General features: G+C 44.2%; 1 protein-coding gene across 1 annotated transcript in view; it reads right to left on the bottom strand.

Annotated features, from left to right (window-relative positions):
* Positions 1 to 13209: 13209 nt before the first annotated feature.
* Positions 13210 to 18510, bottom strand: part of LOC129702994 (cell adhesion molecule DSCAM) — a 207478-nt gene continuing 202177 nt past the window's right edge. The window contains exon 29 of the mRNA XM_055645130.1: positions 13210 to 15388. Coding sequence (XP_055501105.1) covers positions 15048 to 15388 — 341 coding nt within the window. The 3' untranslated portion in view covers positions 13210 to 15047. The remainder of the gene's footprint in view (positions 15389 to 18510) is intronic.

Here is an 18510-nt window from a genome sequence, read left to right as displayed (position 1 = left end):
CTTCAGATTAAACCAGCATCTGCAGTTCCTTCCAACATAGTGTGTAGGAGAGAACTGCAGATGCTGGTTTAAATCGAAGATAGTCAAAAAATGCTGGAGTAACTCAATGGGACAGGCAGCATCTCTGGAGAGAAGGAATGGGTGACGTCTCGGGTCGAGGCCCTTCTTCAGACTGATGTCTTCCAACACAGTTCCTGGCATCTCTAGTTTCTTTCACTCACGTTCCTGCTGGTTGTTTAGCTTGGGTAGGTGCTCCTGAAAATAGTGCCCACCCTCTCCCCTCCAACCCCATTGTCTATCTCTAGTGATCTTTTTTTTTTCTGTTACACATTCACTTGTTGGATAAGCTAATGCTGAGATCTTCGTCGAAGTAATTTGGGACAAACCACTGCATTAAGCTGGGCTGCAAATAAATTTCAGCAGCCTAAAGAACGTTCCAAGTGTGGGTTCAAATCACTGGAGAATTCCCCTTGTTAGAGTTCCCTCTCCCATCAGTTATCAAGAGCAACTTGATAGAGGTGACACCGTGGCGCAGCGGTAGAGTTGCTGCCTCACAGCGCCAGGGACACAGGTTCGATCCTGACCATGGGTGCTGTCTGTACGGAGTTTGTACGTTCTCCCTGAGACCGCCTGGGTTTTCTCCGGGTGCTCCGGTTTCCTCCCACACTCCAAAGACGTGCAAGTTTGTAGGTTAATTTGGCTAGGGTAAAAATTGTAAATTGTTCCCAGTGTGTAGGATAGTACCAGTGTAGGGGCGATTGCTGGTCGGCGCGGACTTGGTGGGCTCAAAGGGCCTGTTTCCACGCTGCATCTCTAAAGTCTAAAGCCACTTTTTAAAATATTGGCAAGTCAGCATCTCATACCAAATGCATTCATCTGACTGTGGAAGATTTCAATAGAACATTAAATTGATATAAAAGGCCATCTTATACCAGCAGGCAGCCAGGGAATAATGAATAGATCATTACACACTCTGTAAAATCTGAACAGTGCCGTGTACACAGGAATATATGAATGTATTTTAGAACGTATGGGAATAATAGCCCTTTTTAATTAAAAAACAGGAGAAAACTGCAGTGCTGAGAGATAGGGTGGCACAAAGGTTGAAACGAAAGGAAAGTTAGAAAACAGAAAAGATTTGTTGGTGAGATTCCCAGACTCAGACCAAGCGAGAATACTTTATACCCAGTATAGACTTTAGACTTCACACTTTAAACCTACAGCGTAGAAACAGGCCCTTTGGCCCTCCGATCTCCGCCGACCAGCAATCAGCTCGAACGCTAACAGTATCTTACACACTAGTGACAATTTAAAAATATTTATGGAAGCCAATTAATCTACAAACCTGTACGTCTTTGCAATGTGGGGGGAACCAGAGCACCCGGAGAAAACCCACACAGTCACAGGGGGAACGTACAGACTCTGAACAGTATCCGGGTCACTGGCACTGTAAGGCAGCAACTCTCCCAATGGTGTATCACTAATCTTTTAATATTGGGAGTACATTTGCACAATTTTAAGTCACAGAACATAATTTTGGCCAAATAATATGTTGTCCTGCAATTTAGTTTAGAGATAGAGCATGGAAACTGGCCTTTCGGCTCACCAAATCTCTATCGATCATCATTCATCCATTCATATGCTGGATAACTCAACCTGTCAGGCAGCATCTCTGGAGAACATGGATCGGGGATGTGTCGGAGTTTGAGGAAGGGTCCCAACCGACCAGTAACATTGCCTATCCACGTCCATCAGAGATGCTGCCTGACTCGCTGAGTAACTCCAGCACTTTGTGTTCTGCCCACAAGTTCTGTGTTATCCCAATTTCACACCTACTCCCTACTGACTAATGACAACTTATAGAGGCCAATTAACCTACAAACCCGCATGTCCACACAGGGAGAACGTGCAGACTCCACACAGACAGCACCTGAGGTCAGGACCTATCCTGGGTCTCTGTAGAAGTGAGGCAAGTTGTGCCATTGATTGAGGGCATGATGTTGGGCAGTGTTGTGCTGTGGCCTCGGTCAGTGTAAGACAAAGCGTTAATCCCCAGGCTGTTCTGTCGACCACCTGAGCTCATTCTGTCAGGAGACTTTTTTCAATGTTTGCCTCGAAATCACAAAATAACAAAAATAACATTCAAAGATAATAAATTCAATTCAAACACTTTTAACATGTAACCCACTCCAGAGATTTAAACCTTGACATTAATTACAATTAATGGAAGCAAATCCAGGTCATTATCTGAGGTAGTGTAGGAGTTGATTCGTGCCATAACCAATCTTTTCAAGTACTTCAATACAATGGATATAAGTGCTTACTTGCTACCAGACAGCCATCATTGAGGCAGGTTGACATACTCACCTTGGTGCTATCCTTGGTACCATAGATGTCCTTTTGAAGCAGGTAGGAACCTCACACCACAGCAGCGTGAAATTAAAGATGTCCTCAAACACACTAGCCAGATGGACCACACAGGTCTTTAGTGACCGGCCAGGTATGCCTTAGGATCGGGGCAAGGTGCTTTATATGGATAGTGAAGATTGCTCTGACATTGGCCTCAGAGGCTGAGATCGCCTGCTGTTTGGTAGGGCCATTCCTGCACATATACAGATTTTTGTTTAGTTTAGAGGTACAGCGCGGAAACAGGCCCTTCGGCCCACCGAGTCCAAGCCGACCAGCGAACACCTTGTATACTAAAGGTAGACAAAAATGCTGGAGAAACTCAGCGGGTTCTTAAACACCCCGTAATCTAGCACTAACCTACACACTAGGGACAATTTTACAATTTTAACCGAAGCCAATTCATCTACAAGCATGAGATAGACACAAAATGCTGGAGTAACTCAGCGGGACTGGCAGCATCTCTGGAGAGAAGGAATGGGTGAGTGACGTTTCATGGGCAAGACCCTTCTTCAGACCCAAAACGTCACCCATTCCTTCTCTCCAGAGATGCTGCCTGTCCTGCTGAGTTACTCCATTTTGTGTCTATCTTCAGTTTAAACCAGCATCTGCAGTTCCCTCCTGCACATTGAAGGGCCTCCCCCACTTGGCGATTTTTTCGGCGACTGCCGGCGTCATTGACTGGCGTATCAGGGTCGCTGAAAGATTTTGAACATTTCAAATTCCAGTGGCGACAAAATAAAAGTTGTGACACTGGAGGAAACACCGCACATCAATACATCATCACGCCACGTCGCGCCACGACTTTTTCGGCGACCAGATACTTCAGTCAACGATGCCGGCAGTCACCGAAAAAATCGGCAAGTGGAACAGGCCCTTAAATCTACAGACCTGCACGTCCTTGGAATGCGGGGGGGAAACCGGAGCACCCGAAGAAAACCCAGACGGTCACGGGGAGAACATGCAAACTCCGTACAGGCAGCACCCATAATCAGGATCTCTGGCGCTATAAAGCAGCAACTCTACCGCTGAGCCACCATACCTTGCCTTACTTAGACCCTTGACTTCCAGGAGATTAGTAAACTTCAACCAGTCATTAGTGAACTTCAAACATCCACGCAGTTCTGGGTAGGACGGAAACTCTGCTAACAAAGTCAAGGAGTTCTCAATAATGTCAGCCGACACCATGGCAATTAGGTTGGGAAACACTGCTAATTATATCGACGTCCCACTGTTCGTTATTCAATTTTAATGAGCGCAGTGTTGCTCATCTAAATTTGTTTGTGTCATTTATTTGGTTGCTATCATGAAGTTCAATCGGTTGAGTGGGTGAAGCTCTGCAAAGTAGATATAAATTATTTTCACAAGTCTGTCGAAGTCTATAATGCCCCCGTCCCACTTAGGAAACCTGAACGGAAACCTCTGGAAAACTTTGTGCCCCACCCAAGGTTTCCGTGCGGTTCCCGGAGGTTGCAGGTGGTTGCTGGAGGTTGCAGGTAGTGGAAGCAGGTAGGGAGGCTGACAAAAACCTCTGGGAACCTCCGGGAACCGCACGGCCCAAAATCTCCAGAGGTTTCCGTTCAGGAATCCTCAGTCTGGATCTGATGGCTGGGTGGCAGGGTGGGGCCAGTGGTTAGTGCTGCTACCTCACAGCCCCTGCGACCTGGGTTGGATTGGATTAGTTTAGTTTAGTTGAGAGATACAGGGCGGAAACAGGCCCTTCGGCCCACCGAGTCCGCACCGACCAGCGATCCCCGCACCCATCACCACTATCCTATATACACTAGGGACAATTTTACATGAATGCCAAGCCAACTAACCTACAAACCTGTACGTCTTTGGAGTGTAGGAGGAAGCCAAAGATCTTGGAGAAAACCCCACGTGGTCATGGGGAGAATGTACAAGCTCCTTACAGACGGCACCTGTAGGCGGGATCGAACCTGGGTCTCTGGCGCTGTAAGCGCTGTAAGGCAGCAACTCTACCGCTGCGCTACCGTTCCACCCCAGTTCAATAGAGTATTCATCTCTCTCCATGTGTACCGCTGTGGCCTGTTGAGTATTTCCAGCGTCTCCAGCTTTTCCTTCCGCAGGAGTCAAGGCTGGGAGCAGAGCCTTGGCTTTTATCAAAACTACTGAACATTTTAAACTTTTCGAACGTCTCTGACGTCAAATCACATTTAAGAATTATTAAAATGGAAACAAATTATTTAAAGTAATTAAAATTGATTAAAATAAAACCATTTAAAGCGCAAAAATGTTTAGAATCTCTAAACTAAATGATTAAAAACGTTAAACCAAAGTAATTAAATGAAAATTCCTTATCTTTTCATTTGCCTTGTAATTAGATAGCTCAAGGTCCCCAAGAAATCAGTGAGGTTTCAGTTGATGCTTCACGTCTGAGTTGGTGTAGGGTCGTGGAGGTGATTCCCAAAGTAATCCCACAGAACCACAGCAAGACTAGCCTCCTTCATTGACAGAACCAGCGACATCAAGTGTGCCGCAGTGCTTAGCGGTAGAGTTTAGTTTAGTTTAGTTTATTGTCACACGTACCGAGGTACAGTAAAAAGCTTCTGTTGTATGATAAACAGTCAGCAGAAAGACAAAACATGATTACAACCGACCCATTTATAGCTCAAAAGGCCATAGTAGCCTGCTGGCAATGCACACCCCCCCCCAATCCACTCATTCACTACACTGCCGAAACACAACAGCAGCAGTTTGTCCCATCTACAGAGTGCACTGTGTGGCAACTCAACAGGACGCTACCGGCTGTAACACTGTGAATAGATGGCTCGATTATAATCACGTGTTGTCTTTCCGCTGGCTGATCAACATGCAACAAAAGCTTTTCACTGTACCTTAGGGGATCATGACAGAAGCCTCCTCGTGACGATCCCCGGAAGCGATGACACGATGCACTCTGTGACACGTCGGGCGACCAATTCTGTCAATATGTTGGACGACGAGGGACGCCAACAGCGAGCGACACGTCGTCTGACACATGAGCGAATGAACTGTAGCTTGGAAAATGTGACAATAAAGCTAAATGGGAAGGACAAGGGCAGCAGAAACTACAGAACACCATTACCTGGTGAGCCTGAAGAAGGGTCCCCGACCCGAAACATCTCCCATCCTTTTTTTCCAGAGATGCTGCACTGCACCTCGGTACACATGACAATAAACTAAACTGAACTGTTACACTAAATGGCTCAATTGTAATCATGCATTGCTTTCTGCTGACTGGTTAGCGCGCGATAAAAGCTTTTCACTGTACCTCGACACACGTGACAATAAACTAAACTGAACTGAAAGTGAAACTGACCCGCTGAGTTACTCCAGCGTTTTGTGTCCACCATTGCCCTTGAAGTTGCCCCCCCACCTCCCCCAGGGCATACACCATCCTGACTTGGAAATAAATCACAGTTCTTTCACCATCGCTGGATCAAAGTCCTGGAGCTTTCTCCTTGACAGCATTGTGGATATACTCACACCTTATGGACTGGAGCAGTTCAAGAATTAAGCTCACCACCACCTTCTGAAGGTAAAGGGGCTGTCCCACTGCGGCAACCTAATTGGCAAGTTTAGAAGAGTTTAGGAGAATTTGAAAAAATGTCATGTTGAAGACCACCTTCGACTATGTAGAAGACTTCCTTCGACTAGCTTCGGGAAAATTAGACACCGAATAGTGGAGAGTGAAGACGACCTCCTTCGACTATGTTGAAGACTATCTGCAACTACCTTAGATTACCTTCGACTACCCTCGGTTACCTACGAATAGCATGTCGATCTACTACGACCGACTTCGACTAAGCCTACGAGTAAAAAAAATATCGATTTTTCCCACAGCTACCTTTATTTACTCGCGGGCATTTTTCAACATGTTGAAAAATACGCCGTGACCTAGATGAGGCCTCGAGTACGTGGGACGACTGTCGAGCATGAAGAAGAGTTACGAAGACCTCCTAGGACCTCATGTCGACCATGCTGTGAGTATGAGTCGAGGGCAAACTCTTCTAAACTCGCCAATTAGGTCGCCGCAGTGGGACAGCCCCTTAAGCAATTCATTGCAGGAGGCTGGATAAGTGTGTAAAAAAAAATGCAGGGTGAAAATGCACAGTAATGGTTTAAGCAAAGAAACAAAAAGGCTCATGTTGTGGATGACTAAATGGTAATTACCAAAGACAAATACTGTGATTACTGATTATCTCAATATCTGAAGGCTATTGCTGAGTTTGGAAAACCAATTTGGTAGGTTTGATATCGTTCCCCAAGCTTGTGTCGAGTTTCTTTGGAGCAGTGCGAGGAATGGGATGGAGAGTAGAATTAAAGTCAGTTATGGGCGCAGTTTGGAACGAGTTTGGGCGGCACAGTGGTAGAGTTGCTGCCTCAGAGCCTCCGAGACCCGGGTTCCATCCCGACTACAGGTGCTGTCTGGAGAGAGTTTGCACGTTCTCCCTGTGACCATGTGGGTTTCCTCTGGGTGCTCCGGTTTCCTCCCACACTCCAGAGGCGTGTGGGTTTGTAGCTTAATTGGCTTCAGTAAAAATTGTAAAATTATCCCTCGTGAATAGGACAGTGTTAGTGTACGGGGCGATCGGCGTGGCGTTGGAGGGCCGAATGACCCATATGTGCACTGTCTTAAAGTCTAAAAGCAAATATGACACGTTGTAAGCTTGAGTTCAAAACAATGTGGAAACCTATGAACAACGAAGATGAACAAAAAGATTCCAAAATGTCGTAACACCCACCTGATCTTGCGTGACGATTTTCCAAAGCTTAGGGCGTGACTTCTAATGAATTTGTAACACTTTTTAAATGGGGCAGACCACCCCATAACCAGGTTAATACAACACCTGGACCTCAGGAACCATGCAATGCTTATGCCAAGTAAAGACCACCTCAACATAAGAAAAGGAGGAGGCATATTTCCCTGTGACCTTCAGCACCATTGCCGAGCTCCTCATCATCAGGTTGAAAGACAGGTTAGGCAGAGCTTGACTAACTTTCTGAAAACTGCAGCTACGAAAGCAGATCTGGTTTGAGTCACTGTATCTCCTATGTACGATACAATAGAACTTTAGAATCCCAGGAGCGAAATTGATTTCCCAGGACGGAAATTACAATAGAATCCCAGGAGGAAAATTGATCTACTAACATTCATAAAAACACAATATACATGAAACATGAAATTAAAGTGAAAAGTGGAAAGGATTGGGGACTGGGGATGTGCAAAGTTTGGGGGGGGGGGGGGAGTCAGTCTGAGTCTACCCCACTAAAGAATGGGGAGTTGTACAGTTTGATAGACATAGGTAAGAAGGATCTCCTGTGGCATTCTGTCCTGCATCTTGGTGAAACCAGTCTGTTGCTGAAGGTACTCCTCAGGTTGGCCAGTGTGTCATGGAGGGGGTGAGCTGTATTGTCCAGGATGCTCTGTAGTTTGAGGAGCATCCTCCCCTCCAAGACCAACCTCCCATGAATCCAACTCCGCCCCCAGGACGGAGCCAGCCTTCCCGATGAGTTTGTTGATCCTATTGCCGTCCGCGGCCTTTGCCCTGCTGCCCCAGCACAAGACAGCGCAGAAGGTGGCCAATCCATCTCCTGTTTGGTTTAGCTCGTGAATTTTATGGGTCTGTGTGGAAGCAGCTTAACTATACTTTAACAAGCTTCACAGCATTCAAAGTAGCTGCACCCTCGATTGCTGGTTACCTTGCCAGGCCCAATATTTAACCCTTTCATCTCCAGTGTCTGCATGACATGCTGGATGTCTGAAGAAGGGTCCCTCGTGCGCTAGTTCTGTCCGGACACACGAGGGACAATTTACAGGAGTCAATTAACCTACAAACCTGCACGCCTTTGGAATGTGGGAGGAAACAGGAGCTCCCGGAGAAAACCCAAGCGGGCACAGGGAGAACGTACAAACTCAGTACAGACAGCGCCCGTAGTCAGGATCGAACCCGGGTCTTTGGCACTGTAAGGCCGCAACTCTACAGCTGCGCCACCGTGCCGCCCTATTGTTAGCAGGCATGCACATGATGGTTTCTTCATTCCTGCGTTACGGCCAATCCATGCACAAAGGTGATTGTATTTCTAGGTGTTAATAGTCCGGTTCAGCAACAAAATACACATTCATCGTTGGTGTGCATCAGAAATGTATGTTTTATTGCACAATTATTAGTGGAACGTCCCACAAACAATAAGTAAAGAAAAAACCTTTTAAAAACCATTTGCAATCAAACAGCGATCAATATCAGGCTGACTGAGTTGTGAGAGAGTTGTGGGGCGCAATTAAGGAATCAATTAACACATGGTCAGAGGAGATAGGGCTATTAAATTGCAGTACAACACAGATTTTCGATTGAATGGTTTAGAGACAAGGCCCCAGTCACTCTCTGCCCCACCTCCACCAGACTCAGTGGGGGAAGTACATTTGTACAATGAAAATCTCAGGAGACCTCCCCACCCCCCCCCCTTACCTCCCAAAGTGTAAGCTCAAGTGTTTAGTGCCGTTAGTAGTCTATGTCTAAAAATCTGTGAATTTCGATTAATTTTCATTTAGTGTTTTCCAGTAGAGATGCACTTTATATATTAAAAAAAACATTAACACAGGATGCACTTTTACTGTTAGCATTAGTCTTGGTTATGTCCTTATTGGACTCGGGATGAATTTCAATAATAATTCATGAGTCTTAATATTTTATCATGGTTTAAGGAAAAGATAAGATCTTGGTTGCACCCCTCTGTCCTCCAGCTCTGCCTTAATCTCTAACAACCCTGGTAGGAAAAGGATTATACTGATCCCCATCTCCTTTTCTTTTGACAAGGAAATCTTCAAAATACTTTCAGAAGACCCGTCATTAAAATTTGGCCAATTGAGAAAACTTCCAACTTCCAAACTTCCCTCGATTAGTTTGAACAATTGCCATATTGAGAACGATTTTTTTAAATATCTGCAGGGATTTCCATCGATGTGTTGGCAACTGTCACTTTTAAGCATTTTTTAAAATAATTCATTCAACAATGCCATTTCACCATTTGCAGTTTTTTTTTTAAAGTTAGAATCGTTAGAAAAAAAGTCTTTGTAATGTGCAAATTGAGATCCAGTCGAAGTAGTTCTGACTATACAGTAGCTCGTATCAAAAATGTTACAGTAATTAGTTTGGAAACCCACAATGGTTAGTGGTGACACCTAGCAATGATTACGGTAGTCAGAATCAAAAATCCAGTGCTGACAGAAAAATAACGTACACATTTAACAATCCAGAAACTGTTGCGTTTATTTACCTGTCTCAAGGGGTGCATTGGTGCCGAGAATGCATCATAAAGGTGTCAGCTATGTAATCAGTGTTGGACAGGGAGCCAATATGTAATACAAGGCACAGTACACATAGCATAAATGGTAACATTTATATGTGCACGTTGTATGGCACAAGAGGGCATTATCTTGCGTTTTTATGGACATGCATTTGATTGGAAATACAATTGCTTTTCTCAATAACTTTCCAACTCCCAAGTTTTGTTAAAAAAAACAACTTTCCTTTCATAGAAACGTAGAAAATAAATGCAGGAGTAGGCCATTTGGCCCTTCGAGCCAGCACCACCATTCAATATGGCCATGGCTGATCATCCAAAATCGGTACCCCGTTCCTGCTTTCTCCTCATACCCCTTGATACCGTTAGCCCTAAGAGCTATATCTAACTCTTTCTTGAATACATCCTCCACTGCCTTCTGTGGCAGAGAATTCCACAGATTCACAACTCTCTGGGTGAAAAAGTCCTAAATGGCCTGCCCCTTATTCTTAAACTGTGACCCCTGGTCCTGGACTCCCCCAACTTGGGGAACATGTTTCCTGCATCTAGCCTGTCCAATCCCTTAACAATTTTGTGTTTCTATACGATCCCCTCTCACCCTTCTAAATTCCAGTGAATATAAGCCTTTCATATTTCCAGTCCAGTCCAATCACTTGGGTTCCAATGGTGTTTGTGATTTCCCGTGAGAAGATGAGGATGAAAGTTCTTTATCATCCCATCTTCACTACTTGATGCCACCAAGATTTAGGAAGGAAATCACAAGCACAAACGCTGACCCTATCGTTAGAGACAAGCCATGTATTTAGTCAAAAAAGACACAAAGTGCTGTAGTTACTCAGCAGGTCGGAGAGCATCTCTGGAGGTCATGGATAGGCGATGTTTCGGGTCAGGACCCTTTTCCAGACTTCTGAAGAAGGGGCCCTACTCGAAACTTCACCTATCCGCGTCCTCCAGAGAAGCTCCCTAACTTTGCTCCAGTACTTTCTTGTCTTTCTTGATAAACCAGCTTCTGCAGTTCCTTGTGCCTACATTCATACTTAGCCATCCATGGTAGACAAGTGAGCACCAGCTCCTATCAAACCAAATCAGCTTGGCTCACTCGCCCTGTTATATCTGTATAAATCGTTGAACGTCTAAACCTACTTGAATTCCCGGTTGTTAAACACTTTAATTCACCTTCCCATTCCCACACTGACCTTTCACTCCTTGGTCTCCTCCATTGTCAGAGTGGGGCTAAACGCACGTTGGAGGAATAGCATCTCATATTTCACTTGGGCAGATTGCAACCCGTGGTATGAATATTGATTTCTCTAACTTCAAGTAACCCCAGCATTCACTCAATCTCCATCCCTCCCCCACGCAAGTCGCACTAGCTTCTTGTTTTCAGCCACCAAACTGCTAGCAATAACCTGTTTCCTTTATCATCGTTTCTTTTGTGCATATCTTAAATTCATTGTTCTTCATCTCACTGCAATATCATCTATATCTCTCATTTCCCTTACACCTAACCAGTCTGAAGAAGGGTCTCGACCCGAAACGATACCCATTCCTTCTCTCCAGTGATGCTGCCCATCTCACTAAGTTACACCAGTTTTTTAGAAACATAGAAAATAGGTGCAGGAGGAGGCCATTCGGCCCTTCGAGCCAGCACAGCCATTCATTGTGATCACGGTTGATCGTCCCATATCAATAACCCGTGCCTGCCTTCTCCCCATATTCCTTGACTGCACTAGCCCCTAGAGCTCTATCTAACTCTCTCTTAAATCCATCCAGTGATTTGGCCTCCACTGCCCTCTGTGGCAGGTAATTCCATAAATTCACAACTCTCTGGGTGAAAAAGTTTATTCTCACCTCAGTCTTAAATGACCTCCCCTTTATTCTAAGACTGTGGCCCCTGGTTCTGGACTCGCCCAACATTGGGAACATTTTTTCTGCATCTAGCTTGTCCAGTCCTTTTATAATTTTATATGTTTCTATAAGAGCCCCCCTCATCCTTCTAAACTCCAGTGAATACAAGCCTAGTCTTTTCAATCTTTCCTCATATGACAGTCCCACTTTGTGTCTAAATCATTGACTTCCCACTTGCAGTGCACTGGAAGTCAACCAAAGTTGGTAAAACAAGGAGGGTTTATTTCTTAATTGATAGGAGCAGAATTAGGCCATTCGGCCCTTCGAGTTTACTCCGCCATTCAATCATGGCTGATCTATCTTTCCCCTGAAGCCCATTCTCCTGCCTTCTCCCCATAACCCCTGACACCCGTACTAATCAAGAAGCTATCCATCTCAAAATATCCATTGACTTGGCCTCCACAGCCTTGCGTGGCATCCTTGTGACCTGAGATTCAGTCAGAGAATCGTAACATTTTTAGTTTTGTCAATTCAAACACATATATATATATAGCTTTATTTTACATCAGTGATGCCAAAGGAATATTGTGGACACCATCCTTTGAAGGTGATAGTTTTCGTGATGTTAAACCTCTACATTGGAGAGGTGCATGTCCTTGCAATGTGAGACCAAAAGCATGGCTTCAGCAAGCAGCTGCTCGATGCTTTGGTTGTGTGGGTGACTTATTGCCTCAGGAATCCACAGAGATAAATTCAGAAGAGGGTCTGGTTATGATGCATGTAGCCTAGAGTGAAACAGAAACCAGCGACTTTCACATCATAGACTTGATCAGAACACTATTAGCATTGACCCTTCCATTACACTCCCAAAAAACAATTGTGCTTCTTTGTAGTCTTATCATATAAAAATGTTATACAAACTTCCTCTTCTTGAACCTTGGAACTGCTCTTTGCTTGAGTTCTTGCAAAGCGGATGATACCAAAACCAAGCTGTTTGTTAGCAAAAGCTTTTCACTGTACCTCGGTACAGGTGACAATAAACTAAACTGTTGCAGTAACTGTTACCATGAATGATCTGGGTAGACTTTAGAGTGACGCTAACATTTTCATAGATGTCCACTTCTTCCCAAACCAATCCCCGTCCGGACACAGGGTGGAGGAGGATGAGGGATCGGGGATTGAATTACTATTCTTAGACGAGGAGAAAAATCTACAGATGTTGGAAGCAATCTGCGTCAATTTCAATAGCAAGACTGTTCAAAGAGGCAAATTGGAAGGCTAAACCTGGAAAGGGCGCTATCATAGGAATAATGAGGTTCAGTCATATTTCATCAAAGTCCCTTCACAGATGAGCTACCCTCGTCACAAGCAAACTTGATGTACATGCATGTCTTCGGACAATGAAAACGATGCCCAAATCAAGTCTGGTCGAGAGGCCCAGAAATCGTGTTTATAAAACCCCTCTGTGGCATTGTGTTTGGTCGCAATCTCGCTCCACAGATGACCCGCTCCATCTCCATGAAATACAGTGGCCTTGAGAACGAGGAAGCATCTTAGCCTAAAGTAACACTCTCTCGGTCAACTCTCATAGCCACGATTACCCAGTTGCAACAGTCACAATTTTGTAAAATACTGCTATATATATATATATATACACACACATATACATACGTACATATATATTATATATATATATATATATAGTATATATTTGTTTTGTCTTTGATGTTCAAAAGTTTTTTTTATTACAACTACCAGACTGAAAGGTTTGTGCAGGGGGCAAGTGATGTTACATCAGAAAATACACACAAACAACTATGTAGTAAAGAATTAAAGGTCACCAAACTTTGGTTAGAGCTTGAGGCCAGATGCAAGCCTGAGGAGGTAGACACACACGTAGCTGAAACGTTAGTTATTACTGGGTTTTCTGTCTTTCTTCATTTTATTTACCTAAAATAAATTCCGACCCATTTACAGTTACACGTAGACACACATATACACACACGCACGCGCACGCACACACATATTCCATATCCACGTGTATGTGTGTTATGTATGTAACTAGATAGATACAAACACACATACATAAATGGATATATAATACATAAATATGGTCAGTAAATCAAACAAATCAAGGAAACATAGATGCCAAGCATTCTTATTTGATTCCCAGCCTTGTGGGTTCATAGTGTAAAGTTATTTCAATAGAATAATTATATTTCAAAAAATATTTGTTAATGTTAATCCTTAGCCTAATGAACACCAGGAAAAAAAGCTTGAATTGATGTACAGGCGCTCCCTGACTTATGTACGGGTTACATTTTGTGAACCCTTATGTATTATGTTCTTTTCACTTACTATGGCTGAATGGTAACTCAAATGTCACTGTACCTTAATTGGTTAAGTGACAATAAATGCGAAGTTCCATTTTACGTTAAGTCGGAATGATTATCCCCATTTCTTGCCCGAAATCACTCACAGAAAGTATTAATTGTCTGGCTGCACCCAGGGCACTTTCTGTGGCACAATATCTTCTAGTTTTAGTTTCTAGTTGTAGTGTTTTAGAGGAAACAGTCCCTTCGGCCCACAGAGTCCGCGCCGACCAAGGATTCCCACACATTAACACTATCCTACACACACCAGGGACAATTTACATTTACACCAAGCCAATTAACCTACAAACCTGTAAGTCTTTGGAGATTGTGGGAGGAAACCCACGCAGGTCAGACAGCACCCGTGGTCAGGATCGAACCTGGGTCTGTGGCGGTGTAAGCGCTGTCAGGCAGCAACTCTACCGCTGCGCCACCATGTCGGTGAACACTGCCGGCTTGTTTCATGCGAGTAATCGTACAGCGTTGTTGAGTTGACAAACTGCCTAGGTTTCCGCTGGGGACTGAGTACGGAACGTTTTCCGTAAGTGTGAGTTTACGCAAGTCACCTGTGGCGTAAGTCGGGGAGTGTCTCTGTACATCGGCAAAATGGACCCAATCGGCCGCCTTCAGTGCTGTGTTACTTTAAGCCTCTGCTTCTAACTGACTGTGAAAGGTGATCAGTTACTTGCTTGCAAACTCTTCAATCAATCAGGGATCGCTGTTTCAACCACAAATGTAGCTTTTCGTTTTTATCTGTGCGGTATTTAAACTATTTACGTGTTATGTTCGCAGGTGACAGAAGTTTTGTAATTTTTTTTTTCCGCTCACTGTAATTCTTTTTTGTGCTAATGTCAATGCCTCTCTACTCTGCCTCCATGCATTTCATAGGAAATGAGTAAAAACACCACGATCTGTGCATATCTGATAACCAGAGGGCTCCTTTAAAAAAAATGCACAGACATTCATTTGCTCAGACATGTCACAACAAAGTCCTTGCAAATATCTAATTTTTTTTTAAATATTTTGGCAAATCTTTTGATTATAAATATTGGAACCAGTAAAAAAGGTAGCTTTCAATTGAACTATTTACAGCCTCGTACAGACATGCATTTGTTATACCAGTGTGTAGGACTTTGCGTAGGGGTTGTTCCCTTGCTTCAAGTGGCCACGATTGTCCAGTAGCGATTCCTGTGAGCTGCTCAACTTGGGGCCTTTTCCACGTTCTGCGCTCTCCCTCTGAGGTAATGTCGATGTGGTGCTTGATTGCCATTGCTGCACGTCCCTGCCTGCCGCCTCCATTGGGATGGGCTCCATGACTTGTGTGCGTTTCATGGTGCCCCGTCTCTGAGGCTCCAGGCAGGCATGCGCTTGACCCAGCTCCCTGCTGGGACCCGCAATGCCTCTGTGAATCAGGAAGTCCACCCTTAGGTACGGCGGCAGATGCATAAGGTCACCTGTGTGGACAACCAAAAAAAATGAGATCATTTGGAAACACACAAACAGGATTTGCATTAAAGTTTTTAAGAAGGAACTGCAGATGTCGGAAAATCGAAGGTACACAAAAATGCTGGAGAAACTCAGCGGGTGCAGCAGCATCTATGGAGCGAAGGAAATAGGCAACGTTTCGGGCCGAAACGTTGCCTATTTCCTTCGCTCCATAGATGCTGCTGCATCCGCTGAGTTTCTCCAGCATTTTTGTGTACCTTCGCATTAAAGTTAATTTGCAAGTCCAATCGGTGGGAAGGAGGACGAGTGCAATGCCAGCATTGCTGGACTACTAGCTACCTCTTTGGTGACCCTCGGACTTTAGCCCCGGTCGGACTTTGCTGGCTTTACCTTGCACTACCTTGCATTCCCTTATCAAGCTGCCAGAGGAGGTAGTTGAGGCTGGGACTATCCCAACGTTAGATACACAGTTAGATGGGTACATGGATAGGACAGGTTTGGAGGGATATGGACCAAGCACAAGCAGGTGGGACTAGTGTAGCTGGAACACATTGGCCGGTGTGGGCAAGTTGGGCAGAAGGGTCAGTTTCTACACTGTATCACTCCATGATTCTATGTATCTATACACTGTAAATGGCTCGATTACAACCATCTACCGTCTTTCTGCTGACTGGAAATCACGCAACAAAAGCTTTTCACTGTACCTCGGTACACGTGACAATAAACTGAATTGAACCATGTATGTGTGTTTGTCTGAACATTTTTTCATTTATTACACAGTTTTGCAAAGTACTATGTTTACATATTCTGATGTGCTGCTGCAAGTAAGAATTTCATTGTTCTGTTTGGGACATATAAAACACTCTTGACTCGAGAAATGAGGGGAAATTTGACCAGTTTTGGCTCAGGAGCCATATCAGAGCGAACAATTAGATTGGAAGGATTGGAATCCGCTGTTCCAGATGTGGACTTTTATATATCGGCCAGACCAAGCGCAGTCTCAGTGATCGTTTCGCTGAACACCTCCCACCCAGTCCGCCTAAACCTACCTGATCTCCTGGTTGCTAAACACTAACTGCCCCTCCCATTCCCACAATCACCATTCTGTCTTGGGCCTCCTCCATTGTCAGAGTGAGGCCCAACACAAATTGGAGGAACAGCACATCATATTTCGCTTGGGCAGTTTGCAACCCTGCAGTATGAATATTGACTTCTCTAACCTCCCTAAATAACCCTTGCATTCCCTCTCTCTCCATCTCTCCCCCTTCCTAGTTCTCTGACCTGTCTGACTGTCCGCCTGATTAAATTGTATCTCTGTTTGCTTTGTTGTCACCTTCTCCTAGATAACAATGATCTATTCTACATTTTCCTTGATCCCTATTTCCTCATCTCGTCTTCACACCTTACCCTTCCTTATCTCTGTGCCTCCCTCTCCCCTGACTCAGTCTAAATAAGTGGCTCGACCGAAAACATCACCCATTCCTTCCCGCCAGAGATGCTGCCTGTTCCACTGCGTTACTCCAGCATTATGGTGTACAATTTTGGTCGCCCAATTATAGGAAGGATGTCAACAAAATAGAGAGAGTACAGAGGAGATTTACTAGAATGTTGCCTGGGTTTCAACAACTAAGTTACAGAGATAGGTTGAATAAGTTAGGTCTTTATTCTCTGGAGCGCAGAAGGTTAAGGGGGGACCTGATAGAGGTCTTTAAAATGATGAGAGGGATAGACAGAGTTGATGTGGACAAGCTTTTCCCTTTGAGAATAGGGAAGATTCAAACAAGAGGACATGACTTCAGAATTAAGGGACAGAAGTTTAGGGGTAATATGAGGGGGAACTTCTTTACGCAGAGAGTGGTAGCGGTGTGGAATGAGCTCCCAGTGGAAGTGGTGGAGGCAGGTTCATTGGTATCATTTAAAAATAAATTGGATAGGCATATGGATGAGAAGGGAATGGAGGGTTATGGTACGAGTGCAGGCAGGTGGGACTAAGGGGAAAAAAAGTTGTTCGGCACGGACTTGTAGGGCCGAGATGGCCTGTTTCCATGCTGTAATTGTTATATGGATATATGGTTATTATGTGTCTATCTATAAGGTGCATTATATCGGTATCCCTTCATCCCTTTATATCCCTTCAATACCAATCATCTCCTCCTACCCACTGATCCCTTCCCAGCCACCTGATCAACTATTTATTCACTGAAAGTTACTCATGAAATTGCTTCCAAGTCAACATCAGGTGATGATTTAGGATTATTACCACACACTGGATGAAAATAATCTTCATCTCATGTCTTGTTGTTTGATCATTTTACTCAGCAACTGTGACCTCTGACTTTTAACCTTTTCACCAGTTTCTTCTTGTGGGCTCAATCGAAATACCTAGCAATGTTGAAGACTTCTATTAATCTCCTTCTTAAACATGGAATACCGTTTCAGTTTCTCAAGTATCCACACTAGTTCATTCTTTCGCATATCTTTCATTCATTTATTCCATATCTCTCTATATCGCCAGTTATATCTCTCCTTTTCTCATTCCCCTGACCCTCATTCTGGAGAAGGGTCTCGACCTAAACATCACCAATTCCTTTTCTCTGGAGATGCTGCCTGACCCGCTGAGTTACTCCAGCTTTTGTGTGTCTATCTGCAGATGAAGCAATCTTTGCCAGTTAATATAGCACTGAACTTCATCGCAATAGCCGCAGGTGGATGGCGTTGGTTCAGTGGATACTGGATAGCACATCCTTTTTTGTTCTTTTCTTTACGTTAGCCATGATATTATGATACGGAAGGTTAACAGTGAAGAGCTGTAAATGAGCAAACATATCACCCTGGCAGCATAATAAAATAACAATAGCATTTGCTGAACTTGCAATCAACGCGAGGTAACACGTCTGTTAACAGTTCTGACGCTTAAACTTGGAAATCGTCTTAATAAAAGATGAAGGAATGATAGTAGTGATGTGATATTGGAGCTTCTAGCTTTCCGCCAAATGTCTGAACACAATCTCCTTCATGTAGTTTTCAGGACAGGTGAAGATCCCAGACAAGCCGTCATCTCCCACCTGTCCCAACATGATACTTTACTTTGAAATTAACACAAAAGAGTTCAGACCTCACCTCACTGCTG

This window comes from Leucoraja erinacea, chromosome 13 (genome assembly GCF_028641065.1).
Source record: "Leucoraja erinacea ecotype New England chromosome 13, Leri_hhj_1, whole genome shotgun sequence".
Classification (NCBI taxonomy): Eukaryota; Metazoa; Chordata; class Chondrichthyes; order Rajiformes; family Rajidae; genus Leucoraja; species Leucoraja erinaceus.
This window is presented reverse-complemented; position numbering and strand designations above follow the sequence as displayed.